The 19557-nt window shown below is 46.1% G+C and overlaps 1 protein-coding gene across 6 annotated transcripts in view; it reads left to right on the top strand.

Moving 5' to 3' along the window:
- LOC135448047 (inverted formin-2-like) overlaps positions 1-19557 on the top strand; it is a 41810-nt gene that overhangs the window by 3432 nt on the left and 18821 nt on the right. For 4 of the 6 annotated variants that reach the window (XM_064713460.1, XM_064713459.1, XM_064713457.1 and 1 more), the window contains exons 2-5: positions 15587-15995; positions 17297-17412; positions 17952-18111; positions 18902-18935. In XM_064713460.1, the coding sequence (XP_064569530.1) occupies positions 15602-15995; positions 17297-17412; positions 17952-18111; positions 18902-18935 (704 nt within the window). In that variant the 5' untranslated portion in view covers positions 15587-15601. Of the gene's footprint in view, positions 1-10921; positions 11027-15586; positions 15996-17296; positions 17413-17951; positions 18112-18901; positions 18940-19557 lie in introns of those variants that run through there. The other 2 variants (XM_064713458.1, XM_064713462.1) reach the window with 2 other exon arrangements.

The following is a 19557-nucleotide window of genomic DNA, read 5'->3' as shown; positions in this document are numbered from 1 at the left end:
ATCCTCTGGCTCCTTTTTCCTAGGAAAAAAATAATAATGAGCAACAGCCAAACTTTATGATTGCTACCAGATAATGTCAGTGGTAGATGAGGTGATTTTATGAGACTGAATATGGAAGAAAATAGGGTGTGGGGCTCAAGCATGAGGCCCTGAGTCATTGTCTGGCATCTACAGGAGTGCCCAAAATTAAAAGTTAGTGATTGTGTAATGTGGCAGATGAACATTTGTTGCTGCTTTGTCAGCCAGCCTTTCACATCTGCAGGAAGCATCAGGAGAGCAGGGTGAGTTTTCTGTTTGATGTAATGAACACATATTGTTCATGGATTCAGCTGTTTTCTACTATTTTAATACCTGAGCTGACATTTCAAAGTGCTGGGAATGCTGGAGCCACAGATCAATGAGACTCTTAAGCAAGCAATAGTGTTTGCAAAAAGCTCTGTAGCATTTAATGGTGTATTTCAAGGTCTCTGAAAAACCATCTGAGCTGATGAAGGACACCAGACAAAGCCAGAAAGGACTGAGAGACAGTGGATGAAGTCCTCATTCCAGCATTGGAGTCACTCAGCTGATTCCAAAGTGTTTAATGACCACAAAAGAAACAGCTCACTTCAGAAGGGACATTGCTCCATCACAAGAACAGACAAATGCAGAGCTGCCAAATGCTGCAGTTGGTAAGGCCTGATGTTGAACTTGGCATGGTTGGAGTAATTATCACCAGGTGGTGCTACTTGGCATTGACTTCCCACTAGTTATTTTTACCAGGATCATTATTCAGCTGAGGTGTGAGCAGGATTAATTTTGTGGACTGTTAGAGGCCAGAGGAGGGATTTGCTCTTTGCACTGCTGTTCCAGGGCAGTCTGTGAGCAGGTGTCCTCAGTCACTCCTGGGTGCAGAGAGAACTTCCCCACAAGGTGCACAAGGGAGGTTTCAGCTGATGGTTTGCATTGCTGCTCACATGGTACCTACAGGCTCTCTGACACTGATTTCCCCCCAAACCCAGCTTGCAAAGCCTCTGTTGGCTCTGCTGCTCCCAAGCTGATGGCTAACACTAACTCAGGACATCACTGGTGGCAGCTGGCCACCTTGGAGCCATGTGGGTCTCCACTTTTCCAGATGGGAAAGCTGAGTCACATTTTAACAAGCAAGGACAGCAGAGGAATTTGGAGATCACTCAGGAAAGTGTGGGAAAGGAGGCAACCATAAAACCTCTATATTTAGTTGTACTTTAGGATGGAAAATGTTGGTGATTTTGGCAGTGCAGAGGTCCAGTGATCTCCACTCCTGTTTGCATAGGGAGCCATGGGCACCTGTGCCACCCCTTCACTGTGTTCTCCAGAGGGAGGGACACTCCAGCCCCACACTGTCCCAGGGACTGCAAGGCCAGCCCTTCCCTTGCAGGAGGCACAGCCAGAGGGGATGAAGGGAGGGAAGCAGCAGCAGCAGAGCCCCCTTCCTCTCTCCAGATCAATGATTAAGGCTGGCATCATCTTGATTGATTTATTTATTTATAATTTTGGTGAGCAGCTCTGCTTTTGCCGATGCAGCAAAGGCATAACTGTTACACTGGCTCCGTGGGTTAAGTTGCATTATTTTTAATGAGGCAGCTATCTCCGTGCTGCTTCTGTTCTTCTGCCTTCCCCTTTCTGGGAGCTCTCTGCTCTTTGCTTGTCCTGCTTTTCTGTTAAGTCATTGCTGAGCATGGGCTGGAAGCAGTGAGCTAAGCATTAGCTTTATTTTCTGCCAGAGGCCCCAGCTGGAAACAGAGGTTCCCATAGAACAGGGCAGCAGCTTTTTGTGAGCAGTGCTTTTCTTCCCACAGCCTACCAAGAAGTCAAACTGTGCAAATCAACTCATCCCACCACCTGGCTCAAATCAAGGTACTTCCCCTAAATAAAAGGATGGCCTTACTGCCAAAGGATTTACTGCCAGGAGTGGGTGCAGCCCTCAGGGGCTGGATGTGCCACCCAGGGCTGCAGGACGAGAGGCAGAGCCACACAGCCCTCCTGTCTGATTTTCAGCTGTTTGGATGGCCTGGAAAGGCCCGGGGTGGCCTTGGGGCAGCCCGCGCTTCAAAGGATGAGAAGAGGCTTCAAATCTTTTCTCGGTCTCGGTGTTTATTAATTGTTTATCTAAAAGATTTTCTCTCGGCCCGACAGAGGTCTGCTCAGCAGCCAGCCATGAGCACACTCTCTGCCCTCCGGGCGGTCACCTATCTTTATACCCAAAGTTACGTGTACAATATTTATCATTTTTCCCCAATACCTTTTACCCTTATTAACCAGTGCACTTTTAGTAATGACCAATCCCAAAGTGCCACCATCACCACAGAAGATGGAGGAGAAGAAGAAGAAGAAGGACAGGACACGCCCCAATTCCTCCATCTTACTTCTCTAAACCCCCCTGTACAGAAATCCTAAACCCTGTGTTTCACTCTCTAATTAACTAATCCCTTCACCATTCACTCTGGTGAAATCCTCCTGTCCTCATACAAGTGTCGTCTCCTGTGTAGGATCAAAGTCCAGCCACCAGACACTTCTGGCAACATTCCAGGACTCCCGAGCCCCCCAAGGGTGGTCTCGGGGAATCGGCACCTCAGTCCTGAGGTGCTGAGATCCCACACCCTCCCTGGGCCATTCCTGGGGCTCTGGCTCATCTCTTCCATCAGCACTGCAGTGCTGAGCCCGTTCCCTGTGTCCCAGCAGGTCCCTTGGTGGCACTGGGTGGCTCTGGGGGTTCTGGGGTGCAGCTCCGGGTGCAGCCCTGGGGTTTTGCCCCCCTCTCAGCCCACAGCTGTACGCCCTGGGTGGCTGCATCAGCTGTGTGAGTAAGCCTCCCTCCTGCCCCAGAAACAGCCACAATCTCCTCTGTGTGTTTCTAGCTCAGAAAAGGCTGATTCATTCTCTGAAGCAGATTAATTACTTCTGCTATTTAGAAAAGAGGAAAAAAAAAAAAAAGATAAATCCTTTAGAATTGGTCGGCTTAACTTTCAACTGTGTGCACAATGCAGTGAAGCAAATCTGCTCTGAGCCAGAAAAGAAAAGTTCACACTTCTTACAGTAAGAATGCAATATTTACCTGTCATGTCAGCAGTGGGCTCTGCTGTTTAGAAAGTATTTGTGAATGTGTCGTCTTCTTGACTTATATGACAAATGGTGCAAATGTGAGCCTGCCATGAAGTTGAACCGGGGAACAAATGTTTTTATTCCCTGATACATTTTATAACTTGCTTCCTTTCTGGTTTGTGTCATGCCTATGTGGCAGCAGGCTCCCTGAGTAGCTCTCATCTGAAAACTGGCTGAGCTGCTCCATTTCTCCCTTGGAAGGCTGCTTTCCAAGCCTGCCTGGCTGTGCTCACTTGTTTATGCACTGATGGGCTGTAGTTTCCCATTGCAGAACAAGCTGTCCAATATTCATGAGTTATTTTATATTTACCCAGTCCTGAAGCTTCTTTTATAAGCCTGGGGATAAATTTTGGGTTTTGTTGTTTCCATTACTGGAAATGGACTGAACCTCTGCAAACATTACCAAGCCTTAAATAAGGCCTCTATTTATCTAAAAAGGAAGGGAAAGGACTAACACAAAGCCAAATTGATTTACAAGCCTGTAATTCCCAAACCCCTGATAACACGTGTAAGAAAGCAAGCCATATGTGAAGAGATGAATCACTTAAAAATTATATCCTAATATTCACTGTATATTAACTTATCAGACAAGTATAGTGATTTTCCTCTTGAAGATTAATGACAGCCACATGTTCAGCTGGCATAAAGCACTGCAGCTCTTTGGACTATGCAAACCTGAGGATGTGATTGAACAACTGATTTCTTTGCAAAGAACAAAACAATATCTAAAGTGATAAGGAAAGACTAAAAAAGGTGAAAATTATAATCATCAGATATCCTGCTAGTATAGTAAGGTCATTTTGACCAAGCATGAGATCTTTCCCATGATCCCCAGTTGTCTGGACCATACTAAAATCTCTTCACATTAATACAAAGACTGGGTTGGAACTGGAAAGTTTGTATCTAGGGGGACAATTTTAGGTCCTCTCAAAACAGCTGGAATGAATACTGTAGCAAAATGAAAGGTTAAACCCATTAGTATTTTGGATTACTGTGTTACAAAATAGGCTCTTCAAACTTTTTTACCCAGCAGTAGAGAAAATACTCTAAAGGCATCTTTGGAGTGGATTAATGTTGAAATCATGCTAAGCCAGCCTTCTTCAAGCATTTGTTTTAAACAGCTCAAATGCTTAACTTCTTGAATTAGCAGCTGAGCAGGTTCTCTCATTAGCCTTGGTAATGTTCACATTGACAGAAGCGAGCAGGAAAGTACCTGGCAGCCTCTGGGGCTGGTGTCCCTAATGTGTGCAATACTGCTTCAGCCCTGCCATTAGGAGTCCTGGCTGTGGTCAGCCTTATCTGAACAAAAACACTCAGGATGTTTGCATTTGGGCTGTTCAGCAGATGAGATACCAGCCCCTGTGATTCAGCAGCAGCTGAATGGAAAAGCTGATCTTGGGAGAAGGGAATTGCATTTGCAACCTGTTTGGAGAGCAGCTGGAAAAACACTTCCCCCTCCTGCACCATGTTGGGAGCTCTGTTCAGAGGGGATGTCTGTAAATATGGGTCTGGGTGGCTCTTTGGCTCAGTGATGCCCTCAGCCCTTTCCTCTGTGGACCTCCAGCATCAAACTGGTTTTAGGGAAGAGCTGCTGCCTGCCTGGAGATCCTCACCCTTGTGCAGGGTTTGTGCTTGTGCTGGAGGGATGCAGCTAAACCCTGGGCAGGACCTGCTGCCTCTCTCCTCTGGGGCAGGGCTCAGAAGGTCTTTTTTCTGTAATTACATCTTTTTGCTGCTGCAGCACCAGCATGTGTACCAGGGAGCAGAGTCCAGCTGCAGTGGCACCCTTCATCCTGGCAGAGCCTAAGTTCCCCTGCAGCCTTGGCACAGGTGCACTAGATGTGTGCAGGAAAAATAAACAATAAATATTAGGCTTCTTACCTGTGCTTAGCAGCACATACATCCTTTAGAAACCTGTACATGGCTCTGTGCTCTGGGCAGAGCTGCTGGTGCAGTTTGGGGTTTTGGCAGAGTTTTTTGTCAACACCTTTCCAAATTAAACTCCAAGCTCCTCACATGGTTTAATCTCCTCAGGAGGAAGCACCCTCCCCATGCCTCTTTCTTGCAGAAGCTTTCTACCAAAAGCACTGCAGAGCAAATGTTAAGGATGTTTTAAGCAGATCAACCCCATTAGATATAAAGTTCCCGGAAATATGCTACTGGCAGTAGCAGAATCTTTTATTTTTGTTATCTGAAGTGTTCATCAGATATAGACTACTTCAGAAGGCTTTGTTTTCCCCCTCCTTTTAACATCCTCTAAAGTGAATGCATTCAGCCACAAAGCAATCAGAGAGCTGGTCTGTGACAAGAGAGCTGGAGGGATGTCAGTCTTCAAGGAGAGAAGAGAAATTCAGTAAGAGGCAGCAGCAATCAGCTCTGCAGTTCCTGTCCTGCTCCCGTGGCTTCCTGAGGATGCTCAGATGTCTCTGCTGCCCACAAGGGAGCAAACTGGCTTCTGTCACTGTGCTGTCCCAATACCTGGGAAGGTCATCATTAGTTCACCCCATTTACATCCCAGTAGCTCTTCTGGCATCTCCTGCTGTCCCCAGTGTACAAGGTCATGTTGCTGAGGCCAGAAACCTTGTGGGCAGGGGGAGGATTTGACTCTTCCCTTAAATTTTACTTTGCTCTCTCTCTAAATTTGTATGCCCTCATCTATGCCTAATTCCCCTTCAGTGCCATTTCAGCACTGGTCCTTTTGCTTACCTAACTCAGAGTTCAGTTCTCAGATGAACAGAGAAATTGAATTATGCAAGTTTATTTCCCTAACTTTCTCCCATAGACATGTAGTTGTTATCACTGGCCCCATGGGTGCCAGAGTACCCAACAAAGCCCATCACAGAGATGCAGAGGTGAATATTGCACCTTGGATTCTTGAATAACACCTGTGCTGATGTTTAGTGATATAGAAGGGAGTGATATGAGGCATTTTAGGCAGGATCACCTAGAAAGAGCCATTGCAGCAGGCTCTGGCTGGCACAGGTCTCCCTGCCAGCCCAAAATGAGCTGGGTGTTCCCTTTCCAAAACCCTTGACATGGCTTCCTTGAAAAGACACTGGCATGGAAATGAATTTGTCACAGAAACATAGAGCAGTGAGAAGACACTGATTGCTGTAATTAGGAATAATCTAATTCCTTAAGGCAAATGGGTTGTATTTATGGCCGTTTAATTGGATTCCTGCATTTTGTGGACCGGCCATGTGGGCAGTCAAGCATTGCTCTGTGATTCAGAGGCAGCAGAGTGATACTCAAAAAGTAGAGGGTCTCTGCTGTACTTGACCTAGCATGGGACTAAACTCTTAGTTCTTGATGTCATCTATTTGATTTTGGTGTAGTTACTATTCAGAGGATTACCAAATCCTCTGCTAGAAAACTGGGGTAAAATTGGGCTGATTTGCTGGGGGAAAACCATTTAGCCCTCTCTCTGAGAAACTTGGAAGTTCAATTCCATGTGGCCTGCAGAGGAACAGTGCAGCCTCAGAACTGGTTTTCCTGCTTTTCAGCCCAATTCCTCCACTTCTGCTTTTTTTGCTTTTGGGTTTTTGTGGGGTTTTTTTGTGGGGATTTGTTGGGCGGGGTTTTTTTTGTGTCGGAAATGATGAAACCTTTCTCAAAGGAGAAACATTTCTGTAATTTCTCGGATCCAGGCTTCACATGAAACCCAATGGGCCCTGATTGATAACCTTTTACATTGCTTCCATGGTTTTCAAGGACAGGAATCTGCACCATCACAATCCTTTCTTTGCAGGATTTTTTTTCTCTTAAATTTTATTTTTTCCCCTAAAACCGGCTGTGAGGCTGGTGCTGCTCCCAAGAACCAGATTAGTGACTAATCTTTTGAGGCCTTGGGGATTACCCTTCAGGACTGCATGAAATGTAAAGGGACATTCATTTGCTGCTGTAAAACCCATCCTGAATTAACAATAGTCTTGGATTGTATGGGCACACCCCCAGAGTGTTTCCTATGGCAGGATGGGGAATTGTGCAGAGTCATTTCCTTGGACATTGCATTGTTATGGTGAAACTGCTTTAGTTAGAAAGCAAGTGGGCAGTTTGGGCTCTTAAAGGCCAGCTGAATGTGGACCAAGGGGCAGACAGATCAGTGGATTTCTGATACTGGTGGAGTCGTGCTCAGGTACACAAGGCTTGAGTTTCCCACCCAAGGCAGGAAGACTATTGATGTGGGTTCCAACTTTTGATCTGGGAGATTCAGTTCAGGGTAGAACCTCACAGAGTAAGAAATAAATATTTGAAGCCTAACTGCTACCCCTGAGCCAGGCAGGAGGCTCATGCTGAAATGGGCCATGTTGAAATATTCACAATTTAATAATGACTGGGTTTCAGTTAACACCTCCCAAGGGGCTGAGTGGATGCATTTTGCAGCTGTGGCTCACAAACTAGCTTTCACATTAAATATCAGCCAGAAAGGCACAGAGATGTTTTCTGTAAAAAAAAGCTTTTAATGTCTTCAGAGCCTGCTCAGCCCATAAAAGCTGGGCTGAAGCTCAGCAGGACCTCAGTGGTGCCCAGTGGGAGCAGAATTCTTGTCACTGAGCCCCTGTCCAGGGGACACTGCCTGAGCTCCCAGCCCTTGCTGTCTGGCCCCTCTCCTAGGGTCAGAGACATCCTCAATATTTTAAGCTGTCCTGGTTCTTTCAGCATTGCAAAGACCCCTGAGGCCTTGCACTGTTTGAAGCTCTGCTGCCACAAAGGCAGAAACCCCAGCCCAGCTGATGCAAGGGGCTGTCCCCACCCACAGCTGGGATCTCCATCCCACCCCCTGACCACCCTGCATCCTCTTTTTTCCTTCTCATTGTTTTTCCTTTCCTTTGCCAGATCATTGCCCTGCCTTGCTCATTTCCCTGCTTTGAGTCACCCCATGCCAGGAGTGCTTTCTCATACTGGGACACAGACATGGGGTGGGGGCAAGGCTCCCACCTTCCCAGCCCATGGGGAAGTGACACCAGCCAGCCACCAGCACGGGGTAAATGAGGGTGACAAATGACATGCAAATGCCTTCCCTGGAGGCTGCAGAAAAGTCACTTCCTTGCACCTTTCTGGGGAGTGGTGTTTGCATACTATCAGACACTGACATCCTGTTGAACTTTCTTAGAGTGTGTGAATTATAGAGACACTCCTTGGGGATTTACAGTGTGTTGACTGAAGGTTGCTTGATGAGAGAAGGAGAAAAGGATCTGGCTGGGGAAAGGGAGGCTCACACAACTGGTTGAGAAGTATCCTTCCATGTGGGAGAGACAATGAAATAATTTGGCTTCAGCTCTGAGGTAGGAATTCTTCCCTCTGACAGTTTTCTCTGTCCTCTTGGCATCCTGGGGAGGTTTTTAAAAACATCAGCAACAACAACAAAAAAGGCTATGAAAGGGTTTTGGCTGTCATATCTGCTTGTGTGACAGCTTCCCACAGAGCAGAAGCCAGGAGTCTTAGAAAGTTACCACTGCACTGTCCATGTTGCTGGGTAACAGTTTCTGCTCCTCACATGACCCCAAATGATGATAATAATAAATTGCATCCCAAAATGCAGAATGGTGCTGAAATGGCTGGCAGATGGAGCTGCTGCCCCTGCCTGAGTGTGTGGGCCCTGGAGCAGGGGAATCTCCAGACCCTCCTTGTTCCCATCAGAGTTTCCATGGGACCTGACCTGAGTCCTGTTCCTTTCTGGCTGGAGCCAGGATGCCCCTCTGGCAGCAGTGGGGAAGGACTGGGGTTCAGCACTGGTGGCCCCATTTGGTGCAGAACTGGGGGCCAGAGCTGGGCACCACCTCCATCCCTCCAGCATGGAACCTGTGTGCCTGCCAGGGGCTGTGATGGCACCTGAGGGTGCCCAGGGTTTGTACCCACCTTGGAAATCCTCTGATGCTGGTTTGTCTGACTCACACAGATAAGCCACTTTCCCCCCCACACACACAGTGGCAGTGGCAAGTACAGAAACAAAATCTGACAGCTGCACCAGTCTGGCTTAAACCTGGCTCATCACATTTAGGGAAGTGATTATTATGTCTTCACACTTAGAGTAACAAAGAGTGGTTTCCATCCCATTTGAAGCTGAGCTCGTGGAACCTCTCACATAAATAAGGGTTTAGAGGCCACTGAAGATCCTGACATAAATGTCTTTGAGCTTGATTTGTTTGTGGTCCTGTAGCAGCACAGTGAGAAATGTGTTTATTTACTGAGGAAGAAGGCATTGGCTGTTTTTTTTCCTTTGGTTAAACCTGGTGTAACTCCAGTGCTAGCAGTACATATTGAATGGACACATTTAGCCATTTTGTGAGGCATCACACAATAGTGTAGTCTGTAGCTGCCCAGGAGAGAAAAGCTGTGCTGGCACACAGCATCCTGATGGTGGTGAATGGGACTGAATGAGAACAGCATGTTTTTCCTTTATTTGTGAAAGAATAAGCTATACTGGCAAAATACATACAAATTTATACCAGTATGGCCACCCTTTGTCTGTGCACTGAAGTTCTTTTCTGGGAATTTGCAGAAGCCATTGCCAGCCCAGTGCCAGGCCCAGTCAGTGTGGATGGCACAGTTCCTGCCCACAGCTGCAGCAGGGTCTGTGTCCATGCTCCCTCATTTCCTAAACTCAGAATATTCCCCATAATGGTTTGCAGCACTGCTGAGGCCACAGCTGACTGGGCTGTGTTGTGAGAGCTCCTTTAGGCTGTGCCAAAGCAAAGCACATTGTGCCAGAGACCTTCCTCAGTACTAAAGAGCAAGAGTGGGCACTCATTCCAAAACATATTCATTTTTTGATCATAAATCACACATTCTGGCCTCTGATACAGGTGATCTAGAGAATATGTAGATCTAGAGACTGCTGAGGCTGCTGGCCATGGCAGCAGAAGGATGGAGCAGCACTTGCTGGGGCAAGGTCTGTTGTGCAAACCATGCCTTTGGTTTGCTTGCCTGAATTTCCCACCATGCCCTTATCCCAGCTGCCCTGGGAGACTGAAAATGCTGCTGGCTCCTACAGACACTGATGGGAACACAACAGGGGGGCAGGTTGGTGTCTAAAACAGAGATCTGTGCTTTCCCCCAGCTCATCTTGGTGCATGGGAGGATGGTTTGTTGGCCTTTGTGTGAGTGAGCTCTTCCAACACTGCATAGGAAAACAACAGCACAAATGAAAGCAAAACGAGAGGTGAAGGAAACACGTCACACTTCCAGAAGTGACTTTGGAAAGCACAAAGCCAGGATGTTGTTTCTTTTTAGGGACTGAGTAGTCTGACATGTTGCAAAATACAAAGGCTTGGCGTATTCCAGCAGCAGAGGGAAAACTGGAGCTGCCCAGAAGTGAAACCTGTCATTAGCAGCCAGCCAGGCAGAACAGCTCCTGAGTGCCAGGAACAGCCATGGAAGGGCAGCACAAAGGAGCTTTCCTCACCCTGGCAGCCTTGTGGAGGGGAGCAGAGGGCTGTGAGGGCAGCATGTGGGATTGGGATGCTCCCAGAATTCTTCAAAGGGCAGCGAGGAGCTGCTGTTCCCCCTCACACACAGCAGCCCCAAATTCCTGTTCTTCTGCAGAGGCAGTGGGTCTGCTCCCCCAAAAAAATCAGAATAGTTTTGACCTGCAGTTTTTCTCCCTTTTGTTTTCACTCAATTATACTTAGCTGCCCTGAGAAATCTCTTTTCACATGTCCTCCCCAGTCCTTGCTGTGATCCGTGTCATCCTGGAGGCATGTAATAATTTAGAGTGAAAGCTGTGCTCTGCAGCTCTGTTCTCTGCAGCTTCACAGGATGGAGGGAGTATTGATGTGCCCTGATTTATCTCCCACAGATGTCATCTCCCTAGGAGTGGACTTGAAGGACAGAGAGGCACAGAAAACTGAATCTGGGAAGCGCCTGATTTAGAAAGAAAGGAGGAGAAAATTCTACAGACCAGGTTGGATGGATGCAGGGAACATTATAACTTTGCAAACCCAGTGATCCAAGGAGTTGGCACCATGAATTGTGAACACAAGCTCTCAGGATACCTTTATGTTTCCCAAAGCAATATCCTAAAATTAAGAGTACTTTTACATTGATGCTACTTTAGACCTTATAGCAACCTTCCAATATCTGAAAGGGGCCTAGAGGGAAGCCAGGGAGAGACTCTCCATCAGGAGCTGTAGTGACAGGACAAAGAGTAATGGGTACAGATGGAAAGAGGGGGAATTTTTTTACTATGAGGGTTGCTAGACACTGTCACTGGTTGCCCAGGGAGGTTGTGGATGTTACAGCCCTGGCATCCAGGCCAGGCTGGATGGGGCTTTGAGCAGCCTGGTCTGGTAGGAGATTCCCTGCCCATGGTAGGGGAGATGGGACTAGATGATCTTTAGGGTCCATTCTAACCCCTTAACATTCTGTGACTCCCCATCAGGGCTAACCAGCTCCTGAGGGTGAGAAGATGAGGAGAGGATTGCATTTAGTGCATGTAGCTGTGGCACCTGGGGACATGGTTCAGTGGTGGGCTTGGTGGTGCTGGGTTAATGGTTGGACTTGATGATCTGAAAGGTCTTTAAGCTAAAGGATTCTGTGGCTGTTTGTTGTGTCTGTGAGTGTCCCCACAGCAGCAGGCACAGACACACTCTCAGGCTGTGCCCAAGGGAGCAGCACCCAGCCCCAGGGCTGAGCAGGAGCTGGGGAGGCAGAGCATGGGGGCTGCAGGCATGGTCAGACACAGGGGACATGGGGGACATTGCTTCCACCATCACAGCCCCCTCTCTGCCCTGGGAGACAAAAAGCAAAGCTCCCTGTGGCCTTCTGCTGGCAAAAGGTGAGGTGTATTAGCTGTCCTGTCTGGTTTTGTCAGGGCACTCTCCTTCCCTTGGCCAACACAGTTTAAATGGCCTCTGTGAGGCAGCCAGATAGATGTGTTCCATTTCAGTCCCTGTCTGTCTCACTCTGCTGAGATCATTTACCTGCTAACAAGCTCCTGTGGTCAGAGATAAAAGGCAAAACCAGCAGCCCTTTAAGGATGTATCCGAAAATCTTTGCAACATTTTCCTTCGTGGAAAATATGGGAAGATGTTGCATTCACAATATATCACTCTTATCTGTGTTTGTAAACAGATTTATCACACCATCTGCAGAGTTGTATTGCCATCTCCTCCATATTCATTTCCTTCCCATTTATATAGTACAGCTCCTGTTTATTTTATTCCCTTCTTACAATTAGATACATTAGCTACCTTCATCCTTTCCTGCAAAAAAGGTGCACTCTCTGTGGGGAAGAATATTGAATCAATCCAATTTGTTCATTTTAGTGCATGAAAACACAAGCCAGGGCTGTTTGAAGAGGTGCTGCCCGCTTCTGTTTCTCATCTCTTCACATCTGTGCGGAGCAGGTGGGAGGGAAGGATAATTCAGAGCAAATCTGCTGGTAAACAGGATGCTCTCTCGGTATTTCCTGCCTCCTGTTGCACTGGTGGAGCTTAATTTTCAGGAATCAGCTAAGCCTGAGGTCAATAATGCTGTTGTAATTTCTCTGACTTGATACAATATAATACAAATACAATATAATGAGGCATTCGTACATCTGGGAGCAAAAAGTCAGCCTGCTTCGTTTTCTGGCCGGATAAGAAATGTTTATTCATGTTCAAATGAAAAAAGTGATTTGCTGAGTATAAATGAAGTCACACAGGAGAAGAGGAGCTTGCAGGTGGAGCCAGTTCTGCAGCCCCAGGGGCTGACCAGCACCCAGGTCAGATGGTTCTCAGTACTGCCCCACACTGAAGGTGCAGCTTGACCCAGCACTGGAGAGAGGTGTCTGGGCTCCATGCACAGAGTGGAGGAGGATTTGACTGCAGGTGGGCTCTCCAGCCCATGGCTGTAGATTTGCCATCACCATGGCTGGTGAGAGGTGTAGGGTGCTGCCCCATCCCCAGGACTGTGAAACTTTTACTTCTCTCCCTCCAGTGAGGAAGGATTTCTCCTGTCCTTTGCATCAAGCCTAACCCAAATTCCTTCACTTGAATACAGGGGAGGGACTGGGGTTGACTAATCCCAAAAAGAATTTTACCAGGAGTGAGTAAGGGCTCTGGACTGCAGGGAGTGATGACAAATCTTGGAAACTCAAACCTGTGCTTTGGCAAGGAGGTTTGTTTGGGGATTGGTTGGGTTGGTTTTTTATGGTCCTTTTTATCACTTTTCAGCTGTACAGTGTGTTCTCAGATGGTATATTTGCCACTTCATGTTTTTGGATCGTGACCATCATTTTTTCAGCTAACAGAACAGGGAGCAACTGGGTGCTTGGCCAGCTTCTTTCCCACTGAAGCAAAAGAAAACTCTGCAAGAGGGCTTCTCCAGAGCTCTCTAAATGGATCTTCTGTCACCAAATCCTGCTAACTCTCCCACCCCTCTGACCTCTCAATGCAGATTTTGATGCTGTGAGCTGCCAGAAAGTCCCACCATCACATTTTGTCAGAAATTTTTTAAGTGCCCTACCCCATCACACTTTGCATCTTTCCAAGAGGCATATTTAGGCCTATAATATCATGCCTGTCATTAATCAGTGAGCAAATCTTTTGGCTGTAGATTTGCCAAGGGGAGATTGCCAAAATGACTCTGGGTAAAACAGAAGCCATGCAACTCTGCTGCAGGGAAGGAGCCAGGACCTTTCTCAATGGCACAGTCCCCAGGAAAAATCACAGGGCAGGCTTTAAAATGAGAATTTTTTTCCAACCAGTGTAAAGGGTCCATCCTTTATGTTGGCTTTCTGGAAACAAAACCTTCCAGAGATTACTTAGTTTATATTTTTCAAGCATTTTTTCTAGTCACTATATTTTACCTAGCATGGAACTAAACTCTTAGTTCTTGATGTAATCTGTTTGATTTTGGTGTAGTTACTTTTCAGAGGACCACCAAATCATCTGCTAGAAAACTGGGGGAAAATTGGGCTGATTTGCTGGGGGAAAACCATTTAGCCCTCTCTCTGAGAATCTTGGAAGTTCATGTCCATGTGGCCTGCAGAGGAACAGTGCAGCCTCAGAGCTGGTTTTCCTGCTTTTTAGCCCAATTTCTCCACTTCTGCTTTTTTGCTTTTGGGTTATTTTGGGGTTTTTTTGTGGGATTTTGTTGGGTGGAGGTTTTTTCTTGTCGGAAATGATGGAACCTTTCTCTAGAAAAGGTTCCATTTGGTTTTTTAGAAAGCCTTGTGCTTGAGCTGGGAAGGGAAAACAAGAGTCTCTCATAATCCCCTCAGTCCCCTAAGTGCTGAATTTTGGGACCAAGCAGCCCCAGGTTATTTTGAGCTCTTTGCAGGCTCAGCAGCCCAGGGGAACAGAGGTACTGGTGGTGTGGCAGGATGGGAAGGTAGCATCAATTTTTGTGGGGCAAACTGTCATCTATGAGAGTAATTCAGCTTTAAAGCAGAATCACAGATTCACAGAATATTCTGAGTTGGAAGGGACCCACAAGGATCATCAAATCCAACTCTTAAGTGAAAGGCCCACATGGGGATCAAATCCACATCCTTGGCATTATTAGCATGGTGCTCTGACCAGCTGAGCTAATCTCAGTGGCCAAACCCATTGCATGCAGCCTTGCAAAGGACCTGCATTGTGTGACTTGATCCCTGTCAGTCTGAAAAATAATAATCCTGCCTAAAACCATAAAATCTGGCACCAAGAGTTACACTTGGCTTTGCAGTTTGTGTGTGCTGGATCAGTTCCTGGCCTTCCTTTCTGCTCCTGTCCAGCCAGGCCATGTCCTCCAGGGAGATGGGCCATTGCTCCCCATCTCCAAAATGTGCTCTGCTGCTTTTGTAGCCAGCCTCCTGCTGCTGTACCTGCACTCTCAGCCTGTCAGGTTCTGACATTATCAGGCATAAACACCATGTGTACAAATATATTTGCTATTACAGCAGACAGGAAGAGATTGAGTGTTATAAAATTAACCTCAACATCAGTCAAAAGAAATAAAAGCGAAAAAGGAACAGGGTAATCAGATGCTCTTATGAGCAGGATATGCTCAAAATTATTTCTCCATCCCATTACAAATGCTTAGAAACTGCACAGCCTCTCCAGCACAGTGAGATTTTGAAGTGGTTTAATGGGCATTAGGAGTTCAGAGCTGATAATGCTGCTTCCAACCTTTTCCTTTCACTGCATGAAAACAGGCAGTGGCAATTGAGTGGTGCAAATTGGCTACTTTTAAAGCTGTGTTTGCTGCCTTGGATGTGCTAAAAGTCTCTCCACAGAGTCTTCAGAGCCTGAATGTAATGTGTGTGGGTAAGGTGGGGATATATTGAGTTTCTTCAACAGAAGACTGGTTCCAGTGTATGTGCTACATGCTGGAGAGCTCAGACCTGCTGTAGTAAATTACCAGCTGTAATTTACATCCCAATTACCGATTAAACACTAATTAAATTACTAATTAATTTACTAATTAAAAAGCAGGGCTACTGGATCATTTTTGGTCAGTCCAGACAAACGTCTCACTTTGCCTTTTCTTTTTCTTTCAGAGCAAGCTGTTCACCATGTCAGTCAAAAAGGAAGGTGCCCACAAGAAGTGGGCTGCCCTGAAGGAGAAGCTGGGGCCCCAGGAGACCGACCAGTCAGAGGCCAACCTGGAAAATGCAGAGCCAGAGCTGTGCATCCGCCTCCTGCAAATGCCCTCCGTGGTGAACTACTCGGGGCTGAGGAAGAGGCTGGAGAACAGTGATGATGCCTGGATGGTGCAGTTCCTGGAGCTGTCTGGGCTGGATCTGCTCCTGGAGGCCCTGGACAGGCTTTCAGGGCGAGGAGTGGCCAGGATATCCGATGCCTTGCTTCAGCTCACCTGCATCAGCTGTGTGAGAGCAGTGATGAACTCCCACAAGGGCATAGAATACATTGTGAGCAACGAGGGCTACGTCAGAAAACTCTTCCAAGGTGAGAGGACACCTTCCTGCTTCATCCATCACATTGAGGGGGGCACTTTCCTGTTGCTTCTCCTCCTGCCCTGCACCAGGATAGTTGGAAATTGTTGGTCACAACTGATTCATGAGATTGTTTTCTTCTTTAAAATAAAACTGCTATGAAATCACATTGTCTTTGCCAGCCAGTGCTATTTCCACACAAATATTGTCATAGTTTGCTGAGAAGCTGGGGATAAACCCAGCCTTATCTGTATACAGGCATGAGAAATCTTCAGCCCTTTGGTTGTCAGCAGACATTTGCTGTTCAATCTTTGAGAGCCCCGAGGGCAGAGGAGAGGAACTGAAAGGGCTTGAAGTCTTGTAGCCTGTAAAGAGAAGGGAAAGTGGCATGTTTGGACTCAAGAGAGCCTGCTCTCTGTGCTGCTTACTCTGCTCCTCCTGGAAGGTGGTGGGTAACACCACTTAGATTCTCCTGCCTTTCACTTGGCTCATCATTACCTTTGAGATTCATTAGGGCACCCTGTAGGACTTATTGTACAGCACTTAATGGTGCTGGAAGGATAACTTCTGTTCCCAGAAACTCTTATCAATAGCTTTTTAAAATGCATTTAGTCTGAAAGCTGACTTGCTTCTCTCTTGTGTTTTGAAGTCCCCTTCTTTCCTTTTCACCCTGTGTTTTCTTAGTCTATATAAAATATGGACCTGGCATTTTTGTATTGTGAAAACAGGGGGTTATCCTGGATTTTCAGTGTTGGAGCTTCTTTGTGCTCTAATAGAGGAAAAACAAGACAGCCTAATGCATTCCCTCCCAGCTCCCAGCGCTCACAGAGAAAGAGTAGCACAAAAAGGGAATACATGGGACCCATTGGAACAATTGCTCTAACTCATATGCATATTGAGCTTTTCTGCACAAAAAATAAATGTCATTAATCAAAGCAAATTGTTCATCTGCTGTTCTAGAAAACACCCATGTGTGAAAATGGGAAATAAATTTCGTGAGTGCGGAAAAATCTTGGCTGCTGTTGCAGCATGTCACTGGCACATGGAAAAGAGGAATAACCACAGGCTGCACCAAAGTGCCAAGGGGATACTTGTAGCATTTACTGTTCCCGCTAGAAGTTACCATCACATAATGCTATTGGGATAGGATATCTGTGCATTAAGATATTTCTCTTCCCACCTTCCATTGTACTGGTTCCCCTTCTCCAGTCTCTTTTCTATTACTGCTCATAATTCATGTAGCAGAAGACACTGAGATTCAAAATATTAATGTCATTATAAATTCTGTTTTGTTTTGTTCTGTTTTTCCTACAGCACTTGATACAACTAATGTCATGGTCAAAAAGCAAATATTTGAGCTCCTGGCTGCACTGTGCATTTACTCATCAGATGGTCACTCTTTGGCTCTGGATGCTTTGGACCATTACAAGGCAAGTGTTTGGTTGGAGCAGGAGGAATGGCTCAGCTTTGATCCATGCAGACAGATCCATATACCACAGAAAATGGTGGGAATAAAGTTTAGTTTGTATTGTTTTGGTAAGAGAAGTAGGGGTTTATAAAGTGAAAGCTGTAGGAAGTTTTTTGTGGTCAGTGTAGGTCTGTGGTGCTGTTCTGTGACTTGTGTGGACAGATGACTGCCAACCACAGGGTGCTTTCTGGCAGCAAAAGCACCCCCAGATCAGCAGAATTAGTGGTGCCACATCCACAGGTTTCACTGCCCACAAGCTCAGGTACATTTACCAGAAAGCACAAGGGGATCCAAGAAATGTTTTCAATGACTTTCTGTGCCAACCAGCCCCTACTCCATAATGGAAGAGTGCTGCTTTTACCCTTGTCTTCCTGTCCTGTGCGCAGTGGGACAAACTGAGGATTTCAGATGCTAATTCTATCTGAAAGCCTGCACCCCACTCACAGGCATTTCTGTCTGTACAGCCCATCCTTGTCATAATCTCAGTTGTGATTCCCTCAGAGTGTGAAGAACCAGCAGTACCGGTTCAGCATCATCATGAACGAGCTGTCCAACACAGACAACGTGCCCTACATGGTGACACTGCTGAGTGCCATCAATGCCATCATCCTGGGCAAAGAGGAGCTAAGAACAAGGACACAGATCAGAAATGAGTTCATAGGTAAGGATGCTTGTTACACCTTTCCCTGCAGAAAGTCAGTTACCAAATGGGTTTTTCTCAGATGTGTCCATAAGGTACCTGAAGAGGCTGGGGAGCAAAACTGCAAATATTAATTTTCTTCTTTCTTTTGACCTTTATTCTCAACAGCCTTTCTGTCAACAGATTCTTTTTACTTTGCTGATTTCCCATTGCTTTGATCTTTTCTGGAATCCCATCAGCACTGTATCACTTAAGCTTCTTCGGAGCATTTCTATCACCAACCATCTTATGTGGCCACATTTCCATATATTGGAACTACTTGTAAGAGTTGATCAAGTTTCTTCACTCTGTGTCTACTCAGTTGAGCCACAGAGGCTTTCCCATGGTTCAGAAGTTTCCAACTGCTAGAATCCCAGGCTCTTAGGTACCATTTTTGGGATTCACTTCACATGCTGGGTGCATCTGAGTTGGTGAGCCTGGGCTCCATTTCTCTCCATGGAGATCAAGGAACATTTGACAGTATCAAACTGATTTTAGATATTTAATTTGGACTGAGGTCACTTGTGCCTCAAAAATGCCTGTGTCACTCAATAATCCCAGGGGGATTGTGCAGTGGTTCACACAGGTGCTGCAGATGTGTGCTCTGGTGTCTCATCATTTACCAGATGACTGTACCCACTTTGATAGATCCATCTGAGATATTTTCACTCTTTCTACAAAAATGTTTATGAATGTAACATATATAAAGATCATAACAAATTAGTACCAAGTGGGTCATAATGCAACTATATCTATTTTTTTCACCTGCCAGGGCTTCAGCTGTTGGATGTTTTAGACAAGCTAAGGTAAGGATCTCTACTTTTTTTTTTTTTTTTTTTTTAAATGAGATTCACAGTGAAAAAGCTTTGGAAACTTAATACTTACCCAGCCTTCTGTTGTGTGAAGTGCAGCGTGCTTGGGTGGAGTGGACCATGCTTGTGCACCCATTCCATGGGAGCTAGAGGCATTTGGTCAGTGTTAAGATGCTCTTGCCAACCACAGTGTCACAGGGACAGCTGTTGGCACAGATGGCATGCACAGAGGCTCTGGGCACAGATGGAGTGGCAGTGTCCTCATTGAGGCTGTTTCAGACTGAATCTGAAGCAGGGCTGTGGGCTCACTGAGCAGCTCACTGTGTTCAACACCCCTTCACTGCTGCTGTTAGTCCCAGAGGCTCCAGCTAAAACAATTTATTAATGCATATCTGAATGTAATTTTAAAATTATGTTACATCAGAAACATCTGTGATAAATTCTAGAATGCAGTTTATGTGAGTTGCAGTTATCCATGTAACTGAAATTGCTCCATCCAACACCATAAAAAATTAGGGAAGAGAAGATCTTTTATTAGAGCAGCAACTGTAAAATTCTAACACTGAGTGGTCTTGAGAGTGCTGAAAAAATCAGGTTTCTTAAATTCAGTTTTGAA

The sequence above is a fragment of the Zonotrichia leucophrys genome, chromosome 5, assembly GCF_028769735.1.
Source record: "Zonotrichia leucophrys gambelii isolate GWCS_2022_RI chromosome 5, RI_Zleu_2.0, whole genome shotgun sequence".
NCBI lineage: Eukaryota > Metazoa > Chordata > Aves > Passeriformes > Passerellidae > Zonotrichia > Zonotrichia leucophrys.
Note: the sequence above shows the minus strand (reverse complement) of the source record. Positions and strands in the feature narration are given on the sequence as shown.